The sequence below is a fragment of the Nuphar pumila genome, chromosome 1, assembly GCF_984573655.1.
Source record: "Nuphar pumila chromosome 1, dmNupPumi1.hap1.1, whole genome shotgun sequence".
In the NCBI taxonomy this organism is placed as follows: Eukaryota; Viridiplantae; Streptophyta; class Magnoliopsida; order Nymphaeales; family Nymphaeaceae; genus Nuphar; species Nuphar pumila.
In genome coordinates this window covers 175,217,167-175,243,278 of record NC_143249.1, presented here as the reverse complement: position 1 = coordinate 175,243,278, position 26,112 = coordinate 175,217,167, and the positions used below count along the sequence as shown (strand labels likewise).

Below are 26,112 nucleotides of genomic sequence, written 5' to 3'. Positions count from 1 at the left end.
CTCCAATGAGTTCTAACTGGGGGATTCCTTACCCACGAGGGTAGCAAATATATATATATATATATATATATATATATATATATATATATATATATATATATCACAAACTTTCATACCCAAACCCTCACCCGCACTTATGTGATATAGAGCCATACAAAAGCATGAAGTCAATGTCAAGTTCTATTGCATTGATGAGTCCAAAATGGAGCAGTATTGAAGGTGTAGCGAGCTAATGCAAGCATGACAGGCAATGGAATATTGAACTAGTTGCATGATGGCCATACTATAAAAATAAATGTCTCTGTCAATAAGCCGCAAGTGCATTGAAGGAGCTAAAAAATTATGGTTCTTTCCCTTTTGATACTTATTATTGTATTCAATTCTTTCATTTTTGGTAGTCTTGGAAATATGTGAACCTCACAAAGCAGGTAGCATTTAAGGAGTAAATCTGTAATCTAGGGAACTATATGCTTGTTTATACTCCTGGACTTGCTGTAATTGCATGACCAAAACTATTAGTCTTCAGCACTTCATTTCTGCTAACAAGAATATAGGCCTTATCCTCACAATGAATGCTTGCAAGAGAAAAGGCTAGGAGAACGCATCAAACAAATGACATAATCAATATGACCATTAAAGGAAATCAGCTTAAAACAGCATGCTGCATGAGCACCCCACTTTGATATCCATGTGCAGCAGAGAGGAGACAGTATTGTTATGATTTCTATTTCCTAGAGAACATGCACATAAGGAAACAATGCAAGTGAAAAATTGAAACTCATACAATAGAGGTAACCTGTATAGCGCTGAGAATATCTCAAAACTAACTGTTGAAAACATTTTAATAGGATAGATGATCTAGACTTTAGAGTACGAGTGGCCGAGTGCTCAAGAGGTCCACAAACACTGAACAATATCATCATTGCCTTTTTTGTCTTTCCAAGAATTGTGTTTACATATCTTGGAACTAATCTTGTTCCAGTACCAAATGTGGAACAGATAAATTCCATTAAACATATCCAAAGGGGAAAGCATATTTTACCTGGCTTTGCTTGTCCTCCATTTGTCAATGTCCAAGGCATCCATACCAACATAGAGGAAGATAAATGTTTCCGCAATGAAAGATATCGTTGCAAATGAGTGCCTGAAATCATCAATGTCATAGGTGCATGTAAACAATCCTTGCAGAAACATACAATGCTTTATTGTCAATGCTTGAAATGGACGGAAATGAAATATCCATAGTAATGTCAAAGTTGCTCTACATTTTCTTTTGAGGTTCCCGAGGCTATATTTTTGTATGCCACTAAAATTCCATAAATTTCCTTGATCTCCTGTGGCTGTATTCCTTGATTTCTTGTATTCCTATCAGATTACTTGCACTCAATCGCATCCAGGAACTCTTTCCCAAAGAGAGAATTGTCAACTTTGGAACAATGTGAAATGTTTTTCTCCCGAAAGTAGACACAAATATGAAGGTAGCTTAGATTCTCATGGATGCAAACATGCACACACATTACACACACACACCTCTTAACAGTCTATCAAAAAATATTTGCTTGAACAAATATAAATCAAATTGGGGAATGAATTCATGCAATATCTTAAAAGCCCATCCATGTATACTTGGATATCTAATAAGGGAAAATTTATTGTAGTACTTTTAGATCCTAAGCCTGTTAAGAGAATAAATCATTTTTTCAGATTTTTGTGCTGACTAATCAGATTGGTTTAAGAAAAGAAATAACCTAGATTACAGAACATATAGAAGTCATATCATAATATAGAAACAGTTCAAAGGCTTCAACAAAACAAGCAATCAGACCAACCAAACAACATAAATTAATGATGCATTGTAGACTAGATTTTCCAAGAATGAGGCTATGGATGCATTCGAGCCCAAGGTTGGGTGACATAAATGAATGTTCCAAACTATGGTCAACCAAGGTCAGAAGAGATCTAGAAGGGGGGTATTTGGCATCCGAAAAAACCTCAGGGTTTTGAGTCCTTTCTATTGGTTTGAGACTGCATGTTATCCTTCAACAGAGATCTTTAAAGGAAAAATGTGTCTTCCCTTTCATTTTTGTAGCAAACTTGTTCTTTTTCCTTCTCTACTCAGGCATGCATTTGCTTACGTTGTTTGAGTGCATCTTTGAAGCTATCTTCTTATTTTAAGGCCATGGACGTACGGCTCATTTGGAGATCACTAATAGAGGAAAATATATAAAAATAATCTATGGGAGGTACTTCAATTTGATTAACATGCTCGGGCTTCAACAACTCAAAGAATACATGAACTTCCTATTGCAGTCAGAGACAAATATGTAATGAAAACATTGACTTTTGATCCCAGACAACCCCTAAAAACAAATATCAATAAAATTACCTGTGATGTTAGGAAAGTGTGAAAATTTCCTAAATTTTGAATTATTTTTATCATCCACTATGATCCAACTTTACCAAATGTTTCTATCCCCATATATCTCTTAGGCTTATGTAATTATCCGTGTGTGCTTAGAAAATATCCACTTTTTGATAGTGCAACAAATAACTTCAATTATCTTCTTCTATTGATCCTAGTGATCAGGGAGATTCTTCGATTGCCTGCAATATGAAGGAAGCACAAGCACACACACTAGAGTGGAGGGAAAAACTCTAAATTGTTTTATATGATTGAGTAAAGATATACAAGCTATGTCACATGGGTGCGGGTGCGGGTGTGGGTGCGGCACAATTTCAAAAATTTTGGACACGGGGACTCGGCTATATATATATATAAGTGCAGAGTCACAGACTGTGCACACAGCACAGTCTCTCTCTCTCTCTCTCTCTCTCTCTCTCTCTCTCTCTATATATATATATATATATATATATATATATAAAAAAAAAAATCAATTTTTTAGTTTTTTCACCTTAAAAATTGATGAATATAGACTCGGTCAATGTTGACCGAGTCCAAAACAAGGACGGACTCGGCCTTGATTCGTTGACCGAGTCTGGCCCGTGTCCGAAGCCACACCCGTGTCGGGGCGTGTCGACGCGGGTGCGTAGTCTCCCTAGCCGAGTCCGTGTGACTTAGTATACAAGAGAGTCTACCATCTTTATTGAGCTTACATTACAACATTAGAAAGACTGAAGTACCCCTAGAAAAGATAAGAACAAAAAAGAACTCTTTGATTTTGTGAAGATACAAGAAGCAACAAAAAGTATCCTTATGCTCAACAAAAGCTGAATATTATGTGATGGCTACGACAACTATGGAACTTGTATGGCTAATAAGCCTTCTGAGAGATATGGGAGTAATCATCTCAATACCTTCGAAGATGTGCTACGACAATAAGAGTACAATTTACATTGCGAGCAACCACACCTTTCATGAGGAAACCAAACATACTGAGATGGATTCTCATTATGTGCATTATGAGTATCTGAGAGGAACTATTACGTTATCGTATGTCACATCGGAATACCAGCTTGCGGATTTCTTCACCAAAGCTCTTCTTGCTCCTCGATTTATTTTTCTCCTTAGCAAACTTTTGGTCATTTCACCGTAAGTTTGAGGACGGGTGTTTATATATATATATATATATATATATATATATATATATATATATATATATATATATATATATATATATATATATATATATATATATATATATATATATATTATGTTTTGTAAGAGTTAATTCCATATAGGGATATTTTGGTCTTTTCACTTGTAATAATAATTGTTTATTAGAAACAGTTATTAATGTATTTTTAATATTCTTTATTTTTCTTTTTTTCTTTTTTGTATTTTGTCTAACCATTGGGGGCCCCCACCATAGAGTCGTTGGGGCCCCAATAGTCATAAATATGACCGTTGGGAGCTCCCCAACGACTCTATGTGGGGAGCTCCCAATGGTCTCCCTCCTTTGTTGTGTATATAAATAGGAGATGTGATTTCCCCTACTCTTCAATGCTTTACTTTGCTTTACTTAGCTACTCTCTGCTTATAAGAATTAATTGTTCATAAACACTTGCATGCATAGTTAATTTGCCATTAATATCTGCAATTGCTTTAGTTTTTGTTCTTTACTGTCTTTCTTTGCGCACCTACCAGTTTTTTGTGAAACTAGCCCATTTTATGGGCAGGTGACGAATAGGTGCTTCTGACGGCCGATGGCACGATGCAGCATCGCTCGAGATCTCACACACTTTCTACCTGCATCTTGGCTACCTGCTCTCTTTTGGCTTTTTCTTGTACTTTTGCTCACGGGGGTAAACCCCTAAATTTGTACAAACTGAAAATTTAAACAAATATATATACTTTTTGGCCCACCAACCGTTTGCTAATATGTTATTGCTAGTTTTTGCACTAACGTGCCCAGAATTTGTCAACTTGTTCTTCTTTCAAAAGAAAATTTGCTTCCGCTGACTTTTGAAAATCGAAAACTCTGAGTTTTTGAAAGACTTTCTCTAACTATTTTCAAAGGTTTATAAGTTGAAAATTTTGGGGCATTACATTCGTAGTCAATACCATACTCTTGAGAGTATCCCGCACTTTTTAACGTTCTAAAGACCCATCATTCTTTGTTTTAACTTTAAAAACCCATCTACATCCTATAGATTTCTTTCCTATGGGTACTGAAGTTATTTTCCAAGTTTTAGCTATTTTAAGAGCACTAAGTTCTAAATTCATAGCTTCAACCCATTCCGGAAGATTTGTTGCCTTATTATAATGAGATGGTTCATGAAAATAATGTAATGCAATTATACATGACCTATATTTTGGTGTTAATGTGTCGTAGGATACAAATCTATTTGGTGGATTGGAAATCCGATTGGATTTCCTAAGAGTGGTTTCTTCCAAGTTTGAATTTTGGGAATATTTTTATAAAGCATTTAGAGGATTTCTTTGATCACGCCGGGTGTAAGTTTGCATAGGTCTATCAATAATATCATCATTTATATGTGTTTGTTCTTCTATATTTTCATTATCTTTTTCATTGACATTTAGGGGGTTATCCTCTTCGTCATTCAAAGAATTATCACAAGAGTTCAACTCTTCTTGTGGTAAAAGGTCAAATAAAAACATTTATTCAATTTCATTGTTGTCTTTGGTCTTCTCAAAACCATTTTCATTTTCTAAAAAGGTTACATCCTTAGAGACATATAGTTTGTTATTTTTTTATCAAAGCATCTATATCTTTTTTTGTTTTTTCCATAACCTAAGAATACACATTCAATAGCTTTTGGAGACAATTTATCTCTTTTATGAAAAAGCACAAAGCACTTACAACCAAAAATCCTTAATCTATTGAAGTCGGGTGTTCTTTCAAATAATTTTTCATAGGGGGATATGATTTGTAAAGACGATGAGTTCATTCTATTTATTAAGTTGATGTTAAGGCGACTTCGGCCCAAAAACTTTTTGGAATGTCTTTAGAAATAAGTAGTGTCCTAGTGGTTTCCAAGATGTGCCTATGTTTCCTTTCAGCTAATCCATTTTGTTGGGGAGTTCTAGGACATGATTTTTTATGAAAAATTCCATTTGTTTCTAAATAATTTTGAAACTCATTTGACAAATATTCACCACCCGAATCAGATCTAAGGATAGAGATGTTACTTGAAAATTGATTTTTGACAATCATATGAAATTTTTTGAAGAATGAGAAGACATTGGATTTAAAGTTAAGAAAGTATATCCATATAATATCTAATGAAATCATCAATAAACGTCACATAATATGAATATCTTCATTTTGATATGACGGGAGAAGGTCCCCAAACATCCGAATGCACTACTTCAAAAGGTCTCTTAGAAATAAAAGTTTTATTTGGAAAGGGAGTAGATTTTATTTTTCCAAAGATACAATCCTTACAAACAAAAATTTTCTCATTACAAAATTTTTTCCCAAAGGGAAAAAGGTACATCTTAGAGAAATTTGGATGTCGAAGTCTTTTATGCCAAGTTTCAATATTTTTATCTTCGACATAATTACAAAAGGAGTTGGTAGAGAGATTTAAATAGTTCATGTAGTAGAGATCTGCCTTCCTATGGCCTTGCCCAATCAGCTTCCTGCACGGAGCAACCCTTATATGAGGAGATACCACACCCATGATCAAAAATTTGAGAAACGGAAAGAAGATTTAGGTTTAGTTGTGAAACAACTCTTACATTTGGCACAAAAAAAGTTTTAGAAGAATTTAGAGTTTCAACACTTTTAATTTGTAAAGATGTTTCATCGGCAGTTGAAACATAAGAGGTTTTTGAATTAGTGCATAATTTGGATAAACCACTCTCAAGAAGTGTCAAATGAAAAGAAGCTCCTGAATCAAGAATCCAAGAAGACACACATGGAGGTGAGGAAGAAGCAATGGTGGCACCCGATGTAGATGGAGATTTGAGTAGAATTTGAAGTGCCTCTGATATTTGAGCTAGTGAAAAAGAATCCTTTCCTTTGGTTGGTTCTTCCTTCCTTGGTATAGTTTCTTCTACGGAAGCAACTTTATTCTTTGGAGTTTCATATAACGTGGGATAATTAGGCCTTATATGTCTTGATTCATGGCAATGATGGCAAATAACTTTCCTATAACCTCCATTATAGCTATTTTGCCTTCCAAAGTATGGAGGCTTATAAGTTTTAACATGATTGTCGGGCTTAGACACAGCCAAAACTTCAGCTCCTCCCTTTATCATGCCAATACGAGTTTCCTCTTGCATATTTCGGCAATGGCATCTTCTAAGGGAAGAGGCTTAGATCTATGGAGGAAATATCTAACTTGTTCATATTCAGGCCTAAGCCCGTGTAAAAATTAGAAAAAGTGTTATTTTCTCATTTGTTCTCTTCTAAGCTCAACATCTTCACTAGCCACCCATTTGGGTTCTAGAAGAGATAATTCATCCCACAAGGGACTAAGGGTGCTAAAATAATCACGGAAACTCATGGCCCCTTGCTTAATGATACAAATTTTTTCTTGAAGAAAAAATTGTCCTGCAAGGTCTTTTTTAGTATACATACATTTCATAAAAAATGATTGGAGGAGAAGGATTCATGTGGAAGACCCAGAATGATTTTCTTTTTTGGTTCATATCGCCGACCCCAATTGTTTTGGGATGAAGGCGTAGTTGTTGTTGTATACATTTCATAAAAAAACATGCCTCATTTGCTTTGCGGAATTTGGCTATGTTGGCGCATATCTTGAGCTTCACGTTGTTCATAAACCATGCAAGGATTTTTGCATGTTTACTTTCCCAATCCTCTATCTTGGATTGGTGATCTTCAATGGCTTTAGTGCGAGCATTTCCCTCAAGAGCCTTTTCTTGTCCATCTATTTTTATAAGCTTGAATTATGGTTCCGGAATGGAACTCATCACGTATCCCCAAAGCTTTTTGCCCTTGAGGTTGTTCTCTATGGCGGAGGCCCACATCATATAGTTGGTGCCATTTAACTTGAAGGAAAGATCAATCTATCCATAGTAACTTAGAGAGAGGATGAGCAAAAAGGAATGGAGGAGATTTCCGAATCACAAACTATCAAGAGATAGATTTAACAAAAATCAAGAGCTCAACCTAGCTCTAATACCATGTAATGAAGTATGTGAAAATATAATCTAAGAATGCAACAAGCATTAACCAAGTCCAATAATGGACATGCACGATGGCACAAGGAAAATACAAACACAAAGTCCACGATGGGACAATAGCCAACCCTTAAAAAGGCAATACAACAAGTAAAGAATAGAAGAACTTTATTTAAGAGAGCTAGAAAGCAATACAAATACAAAGGGAGAGGTCCCCTATTTATACACAAGAAAGGAGGAGTGAGAGACCATTGAGGGCTCCCACATGGAGTTGTTGGGAGCCCCCAACGGTCATATTTGTGACAGGGGGTCCCAACGACTCTATGGTGGGACCCCCAATGTGTATTAAAAAAGGAAAAAGGAAAAAGAAATAAGAAAAAAAAAATACAAAAAAGGCTAACCTAATAAACTGGTTGTTTCTAGAACAACTATGTGAAAAGACTAAAATGCCCCTATCGGGTATTCTAGATAAGACAATACATATATATATGCACGTATATATATTTTAACAAGGACGTCCCTTTGGACTCTCCAGCATGACACGCCCCCTCGGTGGGCCCTACTCCTTAATTGGCTTGTCTCCTCTGCTTGACACGTGTCCTGTTTCTTCTTCTCATGCCATGAACTCTAGATCTCTAACTTGTCACCCATTAGAGAAATCAAGTTAGCCACCATGTCATCAACCTAGGTCCCATCTAGGCCTGGACAGCCCTTATTGCCTGCAGGGAGAGGCATGTGGATCCTGGAGTGCGGATCCGCACTATCTTCTGAAATTCGGGCCATAACAAAATCGCTCTCACGAGTCCTAGGGTGTGTGGATACCTCTCTAATGACTTCTACACAAATGAGAGTCAGCTCTCAAGAGGTCTTTAAAACCTAAAACTAGAAAATTACGATTAAGCCATTTTTTAAGTGCTTCGACCTTGTATCGTATGATACATTACGATACAGATATGATACGCACTCGTATCGTATCGATATTCCTCATAGTAAGGATACATACAACATTGCTTATATGTACATATTAACATGATATATGTCAGTAATATGCAATTATTTTTTATATTGGGTTGGGTGAAATAGAACCAATTTTTGAAACTGACATTATATTGTCATTTGCAGCTCTGAAGGAACCATGACATGGACTACAATCAATTAAGATACTCATTTGCTGTCATATGACATGACGCACCTGAGTCTATCAACCAACTAGAATTAGGATCAAATATACCTCCATGAATTGTATCAAATGAGGAAGAAGATAGGGGTAAGGAAGTTGCAGAGTGAAAAGGTAACTTGCGCTCTAGCACTTGCATAATCGATGCAGTTATAGCATTAGTAAGTGTGGTTGCACTAATTATAAAGAAACTTGGAAAGGAAGTGCACATACACAAATCCACTATGGGAAAATGCACAAAAACTAGTAAGGGCTAGAATATAAAAAAATATATTTTTATTAAACACAATAATTATCAAGAGAGGCATGTTGCACTACATGGGAGTGATCCCATTTAAATAGGAATGGGCTAGATCAACTAGCCGTTAGGCTAGTCCAATGGCTAGTTGGGCTAGTCCCAACAGCTAGAAATGGGAGAAATAAAAAATAAAAAAACAAGAAAAAAAATACAAAACTGCCTCTTTTGGGAGGAACCTATTACACAATGTAAAATTACCAAAATGCCCCTAGAGGGCATGACCTATTACAAAAGAATAAAGACATATATATATATATATATATGTACTATATAATATATATATGAATAGATACATATATGTATTTTAACATCCCCCTTAAACTGACGGTGAGATAACAAAAAGTTTTTCGAAGAACGAAAAATGAGGCACCAACAAAGCCTTAGTGAAGAAGTCCGCAATTTGATATTCGGATGTAACATAAGGAAGTTCAATAGTGCCCCAGAGAAACTCCCACTGAACATAGTGGCAACCCATCTTTATGTGCTTTGTTCACTCATGGAATGTATGGTTGCTAGCAATGTAGATAGTGATCTTGTTGTCGCAACACATCTTCAATAGAATAGAGATGATGGCACTTATATCCTTCAATAGACTTCTTAGCCAAACAATCTCGGTGGTAGCAGTTGTTATTGTTTTATACTCGGCTTCAGTAGAGGACAGTGACACCCGTTGTTGCTTCTTACACCTCCAAGATATAAGTGAATCATCGAGAAATACACAATAGCCTGTAGTGGAAATACGATAATTAGTGTAATATCGCGTATTTTCACACTTAGTTAAATTTGAGATTTTCAAAATTTTGGCTAAGTATAGAAGAAAAATTGGTAGGTTCTCAATTTTAGGCCGATGCTTTGGAGTCTGGGCTTGGCCCAGGTCTCATTGCCAAGGCCTAAACGAGCCACTTAAAACGTGAAGAAGAGTTTTATTTTTTACCTTTAAATTCAAGCGAAATTCAGGTTATTTTCGGGCAAATTTTGGAAGTGAAATTTGAGTTATATATCATTTGATGCGTCTCGAAATTCTGAGCGCAATGATATTTTATTCTCTTTGAATCAGGCTACGGTTGGCCCAAAAATCGCATTTTTTCAAAAATTGAGCAGTTTGTCGGTTCGGATCCAGATTTGGATCGAACCGAATCAGATGGATTTGATCCAAATTAATATGGATTTGGACTCTATCCAAGACCCATATTAATTTGTACTGGATCTAGCTCAAGACCCATTTGGATTTTTGAGATGGATTTGGATCTTGGATCCGGATCCAAATCCAAATTCATGCCCAACGATTTTTCCAATTTTAAATTCATTATCAACATTTAAATTGGAGTTAATTAATGTTAAGAAGACTCCCAAGTTAATTTGGAAATTTTTGGAAGCTTCTAAAAATTTATTTATTATTTAATATTAATTAATTAATTAATTTAATGTAATTCCGAAAATTTAATTTGACAATTGTTTAGGACTCTTAGTAGAGCCCTTAAACACACCTAGAAGGATCTAAGAAGGTTTAAAAGACTTAGAGTCCATTTGAAATAAAATTTTTAAAAGTCAAGAGTCCAAAATTTTCGGAAAACCCAAGAGAGAATGGAGTCCATAGAGGGGAGAGTTCTCTCTCTCCAGCCCCTTCTAGATGGGCTGGAGAGGGGGGGCCGTCACCCCCCTTGAAGCCTATATAAACCTCAAAAAAAAAAAAAGAGAAAGGGAAGGAAAAGGGAGAAAGAGAAAAAAAAGAGAGAAAAGAGAGGAAGAGGAAGAAGAAGGAGGCTCCTTCTTCGATCGTCCGGCGTTTTCCACAATTGTATTCTTGAATTCTTTTGATCTTTGCGTAAGGTACGGGTTCCTCTTTTGTTTCAAACGAGAAAAAGAGCGTGGATTTGGATTTCATGCAATATTTTGGAAAAAAAATACATGGAAAAGGAGTGGATCTAGATATTTGCTCCAATTAGTGTTTGATATCCCTCTTTTTCGAAGTTTACTTTTGGGGGAAATTTATATTTTGATGCTTGACATTGTGGAACCCTAAATTGGGGCAGATTTTCCATGTTTGAAGTATGTGCAAATTTGGCCCAGATTTAGGGCACGTGAAATCTGGAAATTTATGGCAAAATCGTGGAGTGCATGTATGTTTTCGTGGAAACAAAAGATAATTATTGTATTAGCATATAGTTTGCTTTATGAATCTGAGTGTACGTGATTCCAAAGGTGAGTATATATGCATACTTTAGAGAAATTACATATGCAAAGCATGCTGAGTGTGGATATGGACATATATGCATGATTATGTACATTTGAACCCTTGTACAGCATATGCTGCCTAAATATCACTGCACTCATGTACATATGTCTTGAAAATATATATATATATATATATATATATATATATATATATATATATATATATATATATATATATATATATATATATATATATATATATATATATATATTGGATGAGCCGCCGATCTAGTGTGCTATGGTTTTAAAACAGAAATTGTGTTTTTGGATGTATGTTAAAAATAGTGTGTTAAGACTGCACGTTCAGCTTACCCCTTTAGATCCACAAGAAACCTTGATTTCGAAAAAAAAAAGAAAATCGACATATGTTTGTTTCTTGATGGTGGAACTGGTAATGCATGTATCGTTGAGCCTATAGGTGCATACACATGAGTACCTAAATTTTTAATTGCTTATACATGCCTAATGAATTTTGAATATACATAATGGAAGTATGGACCAGTATCTGCATGCTAAACTAAATGGAAACATGCATATGCATACCTGTTTGAAAGAGGATATAAATTTTATATATATATATATATATATATTTGGGTGCCTATTCTGGACCGGCTGTCAGCCCAGACGAGTTGGGTTTGGCTGGGCAATACCCAGTCCCTGCGGGTCTGGCAGCACTTGCCAAGTGCTGCCAGACTCTATCTGTCAAAAAAAAAAACTCTTGATTTTACTCGCTGGGCTGGCTGCCAGGCCTTGGCAGGATGCCATAGGCCCGGTCTGGACCTGTGCAGTGGCTGCCAGGCCCAGCCGACTGGGTCAGCTGTGTTGGAGTTGAGCCCCAGCCGACTAGGTCGGCTGGGTGTTGATTTGAAAAAAAAAATTGGTTGGAGAGTTTGAAATCTGGATGCAAAGACAAGCCTATGCATATATTCATGAGAAGGAACTGTTTGAATATGCATACCTAACTGAATATATGCATAAGCATGGTCCAATTGCTCATGAATCTATGCAAATCAGAATATGCAAGTACTCTTGATTTTGAATAGGTATTCAATGTATACTTGTGGCATAAGTCTGTACATGCATGCAAAATGGAATGAAATCATGTTTACGTAAGGGATGAAAGTTGTTTATACATGCAACCTGAATTTGTATATGCATATGCATGCATCATCGAACCTAAATATGGGTGCCTTTGCATGTAAAAGAACGAAAACTCCGCATGCTTGCACGACTGTATATCATGCTTAATCGAAGTATTAATGCACCATTGTTCTTGTGTGCACGTGCATGCATGAAATAGATATGTTTTGCATGTAAGTGATTGCATAAATGCTCATATGTTTTAATTAAAAAGATTCATGAATGAAAGCATGCATTTGATATGAACATATGAATTAAATGAAAGCATGCAATTAACATGATTATGTGAACTCATGCGCATGCATATGAATATTATTGTTTCATGCACATCTCTAAATTGGCATATATGTTTGTGCATTGAAAGGCATGTGGATTAAATGCATAATGGTATGTGATTCATGATTTTTTCATGAGAATGCATCGATGATCAAAATGGATCATCGTGGGCCGTGTGAGCCTTGAGCATGTATTGCTCTTTATTTTAGTAGTTTTATGCATTGCAAAAAAATCAAATGTGATATTATTATTGCACTGTTCTATGTTGCCACGGGCTGTGGTCCCTTGAAAAGCTTCACATGTTGATTTGCGAGCTTGTATTATTAATTCTGCATGTTGAATTGAAAATTAAAAGAGATGAATTAATAACAAGATAAAAGAAATTAAAGAACAGTGTAATCTACGTTTCCTTGATATCCCTTTTATAGTATGAGAATCTTGGACATTGCGTTTTCGGAAAACCGTGAGGATACTAAAACTCCGTGTGCGTTGTTGTTGCGCCCCTGAACCCGATATTGAGTTTCTTCTCCTGGCCACGGTTTTAGGGAGAATCCGCAACTTTGCCTGAGGGCGGTGTGTAGACACAGTTATTGTTTTGGTATACCAAGAAAGTGGCATTATGGTTGTTGATTTTCATAGTGTCCCAACATTGGTTGTTGATTTCTAATATTCTGATGGATGGTGTTGATTCCTGATATCGGTCGAGGGCTAAGTTTGGAACTCAGTAATAAAATACAACTTATGTGCTAAGTTATCCTGAGAACCCTACTTAACCTCGAAAATTCTTACCCGTTTGGAGTATCCGCAGGCAACGGCAATTAAAAAGAGGAACTTAAATTGTGTGCATTTAATAGGGACATGCATATGAAAAGAAAACTCTGATAAAAGATAATAATTTATTCATGCATTGCACCGAAATTATGCATATTCCTGCTATGCATTAGATCATGCATATTTACTTGTTCCCTTAATTGTGATATATTGGTGAATGTATGATGTTTGTTCTCTAATGCAGGTAAAATCTCTTTATTGCTTAAATTGTGGTCTTTGTTGTTTATTAAATTGTTTCTTCATGCTTAATAATTGTTCTCTATTGCACGAATAGTTAATTGAGTTATGAATTTGTCTTAATTGCATCCCTCTAAAATATTGTATGAATCTTATTTATGTTTTTTTTACTTATTTGTTTCATTAGAGGGATTCATACACAGAATTCTTTGGATTTTGACACCCCTACTTTTGTGTTTTTCGCAGCCTCAGATGCCCAGTGAGGCGAGTTGCTTTGAGAGGAGCTACGAGGAGACTACACGACTGCTTGGCAGATTCTTTTAGACAGCGTGGCTCTTCTTTTTGCTTTATTTACATTTTATTTGCTTATGTCTCAGACTCTATGCATTTGAATAAATAAAGATGGGTTTGGTATGGTTTGAAAGATGAATATAAGATCCCTTGTGGTGGTGGTTGTGTTTAACTGTAAGGGCCCCGGGTTTCTGGGAATGTTTCCGCACTTGAATGAAAAAAAAATTGTCACTTTTACATGAGTACAAGTTGGGGTCGTTACAATTAGGGTTGTCTCTCTAATTTGAATTAGTATAAGCAATCAAATCAAGAGATGAAGAAGAGAATAAGAAAGTCATTTAGTTATAGTGTCTTTTAAATATCTGACAATTTTCATAACTACCATGTGACTGAAGTTGGGGCATGTTGAAACTGACTTGCACTGTGAACTGCATGTGTTATGTCGAGTCGAATGATAGATAAATATGTGAGAGACCTAATTAGTTGATGGTAGAAAGTGGGATCCTCTAATGGAGTGCCATCATTGGCTCTCATTTTCACGTTAAGTACCTCGGGAGTATCCGCAACCTTTTTATCCATTAGACCTGACGTAGCAATTATGTCAGATGCCAATTTCATTTAAAAAAGTACATATCCTCTTGAGGAGTATGCAACCTAAATACCTAAAAAATACCTTGGAAAACCAAGGTCAAACAAAATTTCTTTTAAGAATACTTTTAACCTCATCAACACTGTTTATATCACTACCAGTGATAATCATGTCATCAACATACAATAATAAAATGATTATACATGTCCATGCATTTCTAATAAAAAGAGCAGTGTCGCTGCCAATATAACATAAAAAAAATTTATTTCCAATAATAACTTTACTAAAACGATCATATCATGCCTTAGGGGCTGCTTAAGACCTTAAAGAGCTTTTTTAAGTTTAAGAACCTTACCATTTTCAATATCAAACCCAGGTGGAGGGTCCGTGTACACTTCTTCATTAAGATCCCAATTAAGAAATGCATTTTTGACATCTAAATGGTAAATTGGCCATTTCTTAATCAAGGCTACCACTATAAGAGTCCTAACAGTTGTCATTCTAGCTATAGGTTCAATCCCATAATCCTGAGCATACCACTTGGCCACTAGCCTAGCTTTATACCATTCTAAGGTTATATCTCTCTTGGTTTAACTTTGAATACCCATCTACAGCTTATAATTTTCTTTTCTAAGGGAAGGTTCACAATTTCTCAAGTTTTGTCTCTATGGAGGGCATCTAACTCAACCTTCATAGCTTCTACCCAATGAGTGTAATCCTTAGCTTCTTTGTATGTAAATGGTTCAAAAAAGACATGAATGGCTAATAAACAAGCTTTATATCTAGGGGAAAAGGACTCATATGAATCTACTAGGGACCTTAGATATATGATATGATCTCCTAAAGTTTATCATATCTATTGATTGATTTTGCATAAATTTATCAAGTGCACATGGATATTCCTTATTATTATGCCGAGAATAGACCTTAAGCTCTCAAGTATCATTGGTCTTATTAATATTGTCTTCATTTCCAATAATGTTTTGAGAGTCAATACCAACATTATGATTACAATCATCATCGACAGCAGAAACACTAGAAAACTCTTTATTGGTGCATCAATTGGATAGTAGAGAACCATTGGGTGTCATGTGGAAAGAAGCCCCTGAGTCAAGGATCCAACATGACATATCCGAAAGAGAAGAGAATGAGACCATGGCACCTAAGATGGAAATAGATGTCTTCAATGTTGTAGAGGTGTGACCAATTATGCAATTGGGAGGTTGGGAGGTCTTTAAGCTCTCTAACTTTATTGACATCGTTGCTTATTTTGGAGGAGTCTCCAACGGAAGCCACCTTCTTTAACTTGGGGCAAGTTGGCTTTATGTGATCTTGCTCATTGCAAAAGTGACATGATTTTTCTAGATCCTCCATTGTTCTTTTTTCCAAAATGTGAAGGTCTATATGCCTTGTTTGTGACATCGGTTTTGGAGGCAGCAAAAACAATGTCACTCACTTTGTCTTTTTTCTCGTCTTTCAATCTTCTTTCCTCCATACTTAACTCGGCAAGAGTCGCTTGGAGAGAAGGAATTTTGGATTCATGGAGCAACATCATTCTTACTCCTTTAAATTCGGGCCTTAGACCATTGACTAACATAAAAGATTGTTCCCTTTTGAGTTGTTTTTGTCTAAGCTGAAGATCCCCAATGGTTTTCCATTTGGGCTCCAAGACAACAAGTTCCCTCAATAAAAGGGCCATTTCATTATAGTCACAGATAGATTTGTCCCCTTACTTCAAGGACATCATCCACTTGTGAAGGTTCCACAAATGAGCCATGTCATTAATAGTGTACATGTCTCTTAAGTACTCCTATGCTTCCTTGGCCACTTTGAATTGGGCCACACTATAAAAAATGGAAGCATCTATACTACTCACAATCCATGCCAACATTTTTGCATTTTCCATCCACAACTCCATGTGTCTTCTTTCAATTTCAAGAGTGGTGATGACCTTATCTTCTTTAAGAAACCTCAAGTTCCCATCCACAATTTTTGTGAATGAAGTTGAGGCTCCAGACAATCTCCCTCAATATATTTGATGAGACCCTTGGATAATATGTGATTCTCCATAGTAGCGTGATAGTTGGAGTCATTCAACTTGATAGGCATGACGAACACAAACTCCTCCATGATGAGCAAGAGAGAGATTTGATGAAGACTTGGAGCTTTGGCATGCACTCCAAGAATGAGCATGATCACCACGAAGGTCCACCAATAGAATCAATAGCCTATTAACTTTGATACTATGTAATGAAACTTGAAAAAGAAGTGCACATACACAAATCCACTATGGGAAAATCCACATAAGCCAGTAAGGGCAAGCACTCAAGAACACACACAAGCCAGTGAGCCACTAATGGGCTTAACACTCAATATAAAAATATATATTTTTATTAAACACAATAATGCTCAAGAGAGGCATACTGCACTACATGGGAGAGACCCCATTTAAATAGGAATGGGCTAGACCAACCAGCCATTAGGCTAGTCCAACAACTAGTTGGTCTAGCCGTTGGGCTAGCCCAACAGCTAGAAACGGGAGAAATAAAAAAGAATAAAAAATTAAAAACACAACAAAAAGAAAAAATACAAAACTGCTTCTAATGGGCAGAACCTATTACACCATATAAAATTACCAAAATGCCTCTAGAGGGAATGACCTATTACGAAAGAATAATAACAAATATATACATATATATGTATATGTGTACTATATATATATATATATGTGTGTGTGTGTGTGTGTGTGTGTGTGTGTGTGTGTGTGTGTGTGTGTGTGTGTGTGTGTGTGTGTGTATTTTAACACTAATCGCAGATGATACATGGCCAAGACAAGTTCTATGTTTCTCCAACTTAGGATAAGAGTATTTCATATGGCCAAGCCTCTTGCAATAGTTACACTTTACTTCATCCTCCATCTTCTAGGAATCCATAATCAATCAACTAACACCTAGCCAAATACTAGCCTCCAATTAATTCACCAATCCCTTTGTGAGCACAAACACATCAAGCAAACAACCATCAAATATTTGGTGTACATAACACCCAAATAAAGCACCAAACACATACAATGTTCATTACTTACACAAGCACCCATCTCCTTGGTGTACATGTTGCTTAGACAATCCATCAAACACTTAATGTGCACTAGCACAACAAGCAATGTTATTCACCCTAGCAAGCAACGATAAATATTCCATTTCAAATACAACATACAATCTCCAACACATGCTTCAAACGAACTGCAATCAGTCACTCAAGCAATCCATCAAACATTTAGAATGCACAAGTATGCTCCAAAGGTTTAGCACATCAAATTCAAATACAAATACCTTCAAAGAGCTTTAAACCCCAACTTAATATCCAAATCAGTCCAAAAGCACAGAAAAAAAAACTTTGTTATGTTGGTAGAGGGTGCCCAATACCAAGGAAACCATAAATTCACAGCTGTCACCTCTTCTTCCACAGTCCCAAACTTAAAAATACACTCAAACCAACGTGTGTTTTCACCAAACAAGGGTCTCAATAACTTTCTATAACAAAAATTACCAAATGTAACCAAACTCCCAAGCTAAAACTCCAAATGTGATTCAGAATCCACTGAGTTTTTATTCAGAAGAAAATGTTGGACAACAGTTTAGGAAATATGGAAAAAATTTATAACTTCCTCTAGACAACTCTAACTCAGATGAAACTTGCCTCTAAAGTCTTGTTTTCATATGCTTTACCAATATCAAAAGACCCAAAGCAAACCTTCATGGTATTGTAGCAGATTTACTGTAGCGCGATGTTACTCTAGCAACTTCCACTATCTTCCTTCATACAAGCCTCAAATCTATGATCTTTTCTAGCTTTGATACCATCTTTGATTGGCAACAATATGAAGGAAGCACAAGCATAAACACTAGAGTGGAGGGCAAAACTCTAAATTGTCTTATTTGATTGAGTAAAGATATACACAAGAGTCTACCCTCTTTATTGGGCTTACATTACAAGGAAACATTACAAAGACTGAAATTCCCCTAAAAAAGATAAGAACAAGAAAAAACCAATATAAAAAATTATGTACAAAAAAAAACAGACATATCAAATATCAAATACCAACTATGCCCCTAAGACAACCTACTCACTATTTTCACAGTGATCAGCATGTAACTACTTTGATATGTTATCCTATCCTTAGTCAATTGTCAACTTGTAAATGATCCTTGGAGTCTTTCTTGGAAATATTTTCCACTCACCTTGCCTTATTCTGATTGATCTAACCATGTGTTTGTATTTGACAGCATACATGTTCAACCTGTTTGATGGCACACGAATTTTGCCAATAGAAAGAGCATTGGTGTGGTGTGGTTTGTATCACCATGTTTTCTTTAAATGGGGATGACCATTTAAATGGGCTTCAATCTTTTCATCCATGGATTCCACATACTTATAATTTCAGATCAGCAAAATACACTCCCATCCAAGTAATCAATTTCAATGTCAGGTATACCCGATAACCCCTTGGATCTGTAGATTATTGTTTAATCTTTTGCACTACTTGGATAAATTAAGAATCAATGTAAATGAATAAACAAAGAAATTCATGAGCTTACTTAGTCGTTATCCGTGAGCTTTCTGTGACATTATGCCATGTATAATGTGACATGACAATGCCACAAAAGAAAACTGTCATAATCCCACTAAGAGAGAAAAGCTGCATGGAGAAAAATGCACTGAAATCAGAGCAATAATATGTAAATGATCTTAAGTTCATACTCAGGAAAAAAGTTCCCCAATAAGCACTGGTCCCTAATTACCTCAGCTAACATATAAGACAGATACGCCATCAGCATCATTAGAGCAACTTCACGGTCTGTGGAATGCCTGCATGAATAGATGAAAATTCTCACAGTCAGAAAACTAGAAATAGTCAAAGATAAGAAATAAAAAAATCATGGCTGATAATTAATTAGAATTAGATGATAAAGTTGTTTAATATAAACAGAATGTTCGTCAATACTGAGTTCTACTATAAGAAAGCAAAAGGTCCACACATGCTATACACTAGGCATAGAGCTAGCAAGAACTCAGCCCACAAATTTGTGGAAATTCTTCCCATTTTGTGGTACTTTTTTACCATTTTTTATAATCATTAAAAAAAGTATGAAAGCCTATCAGATAACTTAGTAGCAACAATGTTATTTGATTTATACCAGAAAGAATAAGCAACAAAAGAAAGGACATCCTGAAGAATGTACAGTATTACTTAATAACCGAAAAAAAAATTTAAGTTTGGATTCGGGTCGGATCCGGACCCGGACCCGACTGGGACCCGAATGGAGGCACCGCCTCCCGTGTTTTTAAGACAGGGAGGCAGGGGTTTCAAAGAGAACCCCCGCCCCCTTCTTCCTCTCTCGTTCTCTCTCCCCGATTCTCCCTCGTCTTCGGTGATTTGCCGAAGAGGACTGTTAGGCCGCCGCCGGCGACAGCACCACCGGAGCCCACCCTCGCCGGCGACAGCCTCCCCTCTGCGACCACGCCGACGCTGCCGCCACCTGCAACCTCCCACCGACGCCGCTGCCGCCGTCGATGATTTCCAGGTACGCTCCTCTTTCGTTCTTCTTCGTATCCCCTATTTTCTCCCGCCTCCTCTTCTTCTTCTCCGGGAGAGATCGGCCGACAGGGGGCTGCGCCCCTGTCGTCGGCAGGGGGGACTCCTCCCAGCCTCTCTCTCTTTGGGTCGACTGACAGGGGGGCAGAGCCCCCTGTCGTCGCCATTCGCCGGCAGGGGGCTCCGCCCCCTGTCACTTACTGTTTTGGCAGGGGGCTCTGCCCCCTGTCACTTGTTGGTTCAGCAGGGGGCTCAGCCCCCTGTCACTTGTTGTGTCGACAGGGGGCTCTGCTCCCCCTGTCCCTCTTGTTTCGCCGGCAGGGAGCGGAGTTCCCTGTGTCGACCCATCTTTTCGGCGGGGGCTTTTGCCCCCTGCCTTTTTGTGGATTTTTCGGCAGGGGCGGAGCCCCTGCCTCTTCGTGGTTCTTCCGACAGAGGAGGGGCTCGCCCCCTCCTCTTTGTTCCCTCTGTTCGGCAGGGGAGGGGCACGACCCCTCCCTGCTTCTGTTACGGCAGGGGAGGGGTCGAGCCCCTCCACCCTGCTCCCTACGCCTCATGACGGCAGGGGAGGGTCGAACCCTCCCTGTTACCTTTGACGGCAGGGGAGGGTCGAGCCCCCTCCCTGCACCATCGTCCTCTTCTCTCCTTCTTTTTAGTCGGCAGGCTGGCAGGGGTGACGCCTCCTGTCGCCTGTGTCCGACTGGTTGGCAGGGGGTGATGCCCCCCCTGCCGCCTGTTGTTGATCGACTGGCAGGGGTTTGCAGCCCCTGCCCCTCACTCTCTCTCTGTTATCGTTGGCCGGTAGGGGCTATGGCCCCTACCTAACGTCTTTTGACAGGACGACAGGGGCATTGACACTGTCGCCTGACACTTTTAGATCGGCAGGGGCTAAAGCCCCTGCCTGTCGTTTCTGGGAGGTCGGCAGGGGCTGGAGCCCTGCCTGTCCTTCGTCGACAGGGGCGACGTCCCCTGTCGCCTGCATCTGTTCTTCGGCAGTAAGGGTCGTTGGGCCCTGCCTCGCATTTCTTTAAAGTTGGCGAGGACCGTTGCCCCCTGCACCTTGTTTGTTTTCCGGTAGGGGGTTTCGCCCCTCTGCCTTGATCTTGCTGCCTTTGGTGCTCTTCTGCATTCTGCAGAGAGTTGATCTCCCTGCCTAACCTCGTATCGGGGTCCGGTACTACTGCAGGTCTTACCGGACCCACTTCTCATTTGTATTTTAGCATGCTAACCTTTTTAGCATCACAGGTTGAACGGTGGATCATGCTCGCTCTTCATGGCTTGAGCTTGTGCTTACCTACGCAGCTAACATACGAGGACCGTCACCTCTTAAGGTAGGGGAAGATTGCACAGAAGACTTGGACAATTGAATTGAGTTCAATTAACTAAAAAGGACAATTAAATAAATATATAGATATAGATATAGATATATATCATATATATTTATACGAGTACGCATTTAACTCCAGGACGCGGTTTCGCGATCTTTGTCCTTTACCTTGCTGTCGCGCATCGCGCAAAGGTTCTGCGTTGCACCCCTGCTTACGGTATTTACTTTGTCGTCGCGTTTTGCGCTAGGCTCTTGCTTTTGCATATGTGTTGTTACTGCCTTGCTATTGCAGATGACGCTCAGGTTCTCGCTCATTGCATACGCGTTTGAGGCATCCTCGTGGAGGATGCAAGAGACATCTATCACTCCCTCTTGCGACAAGAGTTCAGTCGGGAGCGAGCGACACATCCTCGTCTAAGGAGAGGGATACCTCGCAAGGATCTTGGCTCTTCGTGTGTGCAGTCCTGCAGAGTCGACTTGAGATTTCAGGGAGCTGCGCAAAAGCATCGAAGACTGCTCCAAATCGAAGCATTTGGAAGGATGTGGTTGGCTGGTTTTGCTCGCCTTTTTGGCATATCTCGGGTGATCCTGAATTGGGGGTTCGAGCGAACTTCTTAGCGGGTGTTCTGTTGAGAAACCCGTATCCCGTCTATCGAGGCCGGTATCAAGTCATGCGAGACATGTAGATACCCCGATAGCGGATGTGATTCGAGATAATCACATGCATAATGTTGGCACAAGGTACTGTTGTTTCAAAAGATAGAGTAAAGTTGATAAACTTACATCTTTGTGAAACACTCCTGTTGAGGCTTCTATTGACGAGCTATACCCCCTTCATCCTAGAGTACTTGTAGTCGTGCACGACACGTCTAGTACTGCGATGATCGGATGAGACGGTCGTGCGACCTCGAACAACGCTAAATGTAAACTGTTGTAATCACATAAATGGCCTCACATTCGCCTTCACAGGCAAGATGCTCGAGTGGTTTAAATACCACAACATAGAATGGGTCGTTAGTTAAGCAACCCCTAACGCACCCGTTCGCTTCTGGTTGTCTGTCAAGGGAGAGGACAGATCGGTACAAAAACTCCAATGGACAGGTTGTTAACAACCACCCCACGGGCAAAGATCCGGCCTCCCCAGTCATTGGAGTTAGGGGATAGGGGCTACACAAGTTAGCTCAACACTTCTGCAGAAGTTGGATGCGTCTGTGGCACAGCCTTCTTTAGGGAATCCTCTCTCGGCTAAAGCCATCCCTTTGGAGCGAACTCAACTAGCTATTCGGGTTATTGAAAATACATAGAATAACAGACGCCCGAACTAGTCTCAGTTGGTTCTACGTTTTGCCTGCGCGTACCTGCAGGTTCGTAATTATCGAAACATAAGGTTTGTTCACACTGGTCGTTGAGTCGTGAGCTTCGCTTGCACTACTGCTTCGCTTGCACTACGGATTCGCTTGCACTACTGATTCGCTTGCACTACTGCTTCGCTTGCACTACTAATTCGCTTGCTTGCTCGATAGTTCAGTATGTTACTCGTTGAACTGTGCACGCCTGTCAAGGCGTTACTCTAGTTGGTTAAACTGCTTACGCAGTTCTTTGCGGAGTAATAAGGAGTTTCTCATACTAGTTAAATGCTTATAATAATAGCATTATACCAGTTGCTACATATTAGCATGTGACTTGCTTTATCCCTTGGTCGAATTGTTTGGTGCTTATTGTAGCGTAGCACTTGTTGGCTTGCATCTCTTATGATTGATGTGATTGCATACAGCTCGTAATCTACGAACTGGTGGCAACTAGGATTGATGTGGCCGCTTGTCTTATAAGCTGCTTACATATTGTGATATAACTGTTGCCGTATGATTGCTTATGGATGGCTTGTGATGTAATGGTTTATGCCTTACGATTAATTTAATTACTTGTTGATGGACTGAGCCATTTTATGATAATTATATGTTTTACGAGCATTGTTATGAGTGCTTGTCTTATTCAGTTGTTTTGTTTGGCTGACGGGTAGAGTTAGTTACCCTTCGCCCATAGAATCAACTGAATTGCCATATTTGCGTGTTCTCATGTGTCGTTTACACATGCTTTGAGAGCCTATTTGAGGATTGCAATATTCCTTGTGACAATAATACGATGCGTAGGATTATATGCTTCTAGATGAAGTGATACGATGCATATTGCTGATATGCATGCTTGTGCCCATATTGTGGCTACCGACCCCGAGGCGGTCAATGGTTCAGAGCAGTCAATTATTGATGCATGTATCACTGAGTGGGGTGTCTGTCAAGCACTTGATCTCCAAAAGATTATCTGCGAGGGCGTGTATGATCAACACCAGGTACCCTGCTAGAGTGGTAGATTCGCTGTGAGGATGTACACTGTCCACGAACGGGTAGCCGCAAAGGCGGTGAACTCCTTTGAGGAAGTGTATGGTCCAAGACCAGGTATACCATCTAGGGCGGAATTCCTTGTGAGATTATACATTTCCCAGACCAGGTGATCCGGCATTGATCTTGTTGTTTGTATTAGTGGATATCGACCCCGAGAGCGGTCATTTGTGTTGATGCGTGTATTACAATGATTTTCATTGGATATGGCATCTGTTGGGGACCAGTTTTCCAAAGGTTTCGCTGTGACGATCTTCTGAGATTTTTGTGATAGCTAACTATGAATTCATAGTTTCGACTTTCTGTTTTAGCATGATTACATGCAGGACTCAGATGTGAGAATCAGATCGTTAGTGATTTGAGTTAGTGGTTATGTTTTGGACCTTCTACGGAAGGGTGGGCTTTTCTGAGGAAGTATGACGCCCTAGTGCATCATAACCGGTGACAGTTAGCCGCGTAAGACTCTGAGAGATGAGAATAGATTAAGGTTGTTCAGGACAAAGCGTTTGTTAGAAGTAGTGAGCGACAAACGATGTCCTGATGGTGATTAGATGCAGAGACCTCGTTCTAGGAACGAGAACAAGCTAGTTGCGTGGTAGTTCACAGCCTACAATCAATTGAATCGTATGCTGCGTTTGTCAGTTGCACTGCTTACTTGCTTTGAACTGCTTACTTGCTTTGCATTGCTGACTCGTTTGCACTACTTATTCGCTTGTACTACTTACGCGTTTGCACTATTCACCCGCTTGCATTGCTTACCTGTTTAACTGCATATCTGCTTTAAACTGCGTAACCTACTGAATTAAATGTACTTAATTCAGTTCCTTGTAGTCTCTCTTGTGCACCTACTAGTTTTTCGCGAAACTAACCCATTCTATGGGTGCAGGTGATGATTAGGTACACTACGGGCGATGGCGCGATTGCAAGATGACTTCAAGACTTCTTCTTCCTGCTCTTAGCTCGCGTCCTGGACGCTTGGGTTGGTATCGGATTTCCCTTAGGATATCCGAATCTTGTGACTTGTGGTTTTTTTAGCTATCGTGCCCAAAGTTGTCAGCTTGCCTTATGATTTATCAAAGAAAATCTTCCGCTGATTTCATAAACAAACTCTGAAGGAAAGAGATATATCTAGTCTCTTGCCTGTTTTTCTGAAAAGGTTCGCAAGTTTGAAATTTGGGGCGTTACAATTACCCACATAATAAGTTACTGACATACAATAATCACACCTCTAAATAACTTGAACCAAAAGCACATATAATTGCAACCACTAATATAGACCAAGAAAGAACGTCTAACAATGCCTATAATATGAACTGAAACCAAAAGACCTAAGAACAAAAAGATTGGCAGCTGCTCATTTTAGGAGGCATGAAAATTTTCAAGCAAAATAGGCGTAGTGAACCATGTGATATTCAATCTCTAAATGCTTTGTGCCTATGAATGTTAGGGATATCACGTATGGGCATCTTGTTATATTGATGCAGCAGCATTGGAGCAGATAGAAAGAATCCAAAATCCATGAGAATCTGATGAAGCAAAATCGAGACAGTAGAATTAACCATGGGCTCTACACAATGCAACTGACTCATTGGGACAACAGGCAAAGCTTCGTTAAAAAAGCCAAAAGAGCTATAAACCAAGCAAGATTTCACACAGACCTTCCAAAGTAGAGTGTTTTGATGATGAAAGCACTCAGAAGGCCAGCCTGAAAATACACAGACAAGCAAAAAAATGGATAGAGAAAGAGAAACGATTATGACACATCTAGTAAAAACAGAGAAGGTTTACGCAGCATCCCTGAAATGTTTTTTAACTTACAACTATACCAAGTAGAGTGCTGGTGAAAAATAGATAAAGGAAGTTTCCCAGCAGCTTTAATGCAGTAACACCATCAATACTACTGAAATTAAGATTTGTGACTGCATTGAAGAGTACTATTGATGTGGCATCATTCACTACTCCTTCCCCAAATACAAGGCTGTAAAGCAAGGGTGTCTCATCTTGACTAAGAACCTTCAACAATTTAGAGCTCAAATAATCAGAAGCATAACCTCCAAATAAAAGTAAAATCTTTTCATACCAGCTTGATATTAAGCAATACCTGTAAAGTACAAACAGAGTCCGTGGCTGAGAATATGGCACCTATAGCTGAAAAAATCAAAAGCTGAGGAATAAGGCATTGTACAGTATATTAGATTCATAACTTGCG

General features: G+C 38.6%; 1 protein-coding gene across 1 annotated transcript in view; it reads right to left on the bottom strand.

Moving 5' to 3' along the window:
* The window catches only part of LOC149851338 (sodium/hydrogen exchanger 1-like), a 61,158-nt gene that overhangs the window by 11,727 nt on the left and 23,319 nt on the right, over positions 1–26,112 (bottom strand). Inside the window, exons 5-10 of the mRNA XM_090000217.1 lie at positions 26,005–26,051; positions 25,722–25,916; positions 25,562–25,608; positions 19,387–19,453; positions 19,183–19,283; positions 1,043–1,144 (exon numbers count right to left, since the gene is read on the bottom strand). Of these exons, the coding sequence (XP_089856343.1) occupies positions 1,043–1,144; positions 19,183–19,283; positions 19,387–19,453; positions 25,562–25,608; positions 25,722–25,916; positions 26,005–26,051 (559 nt within the window). The remainder of the gene's footprint in view (positions 1–1,042; positions 1,145–19,182; positions 19,284–19,386; positions 19,454–25,561; positions 25,609–25,721; positions 25,917–26,004; positions 26,052–26,112) is intronic.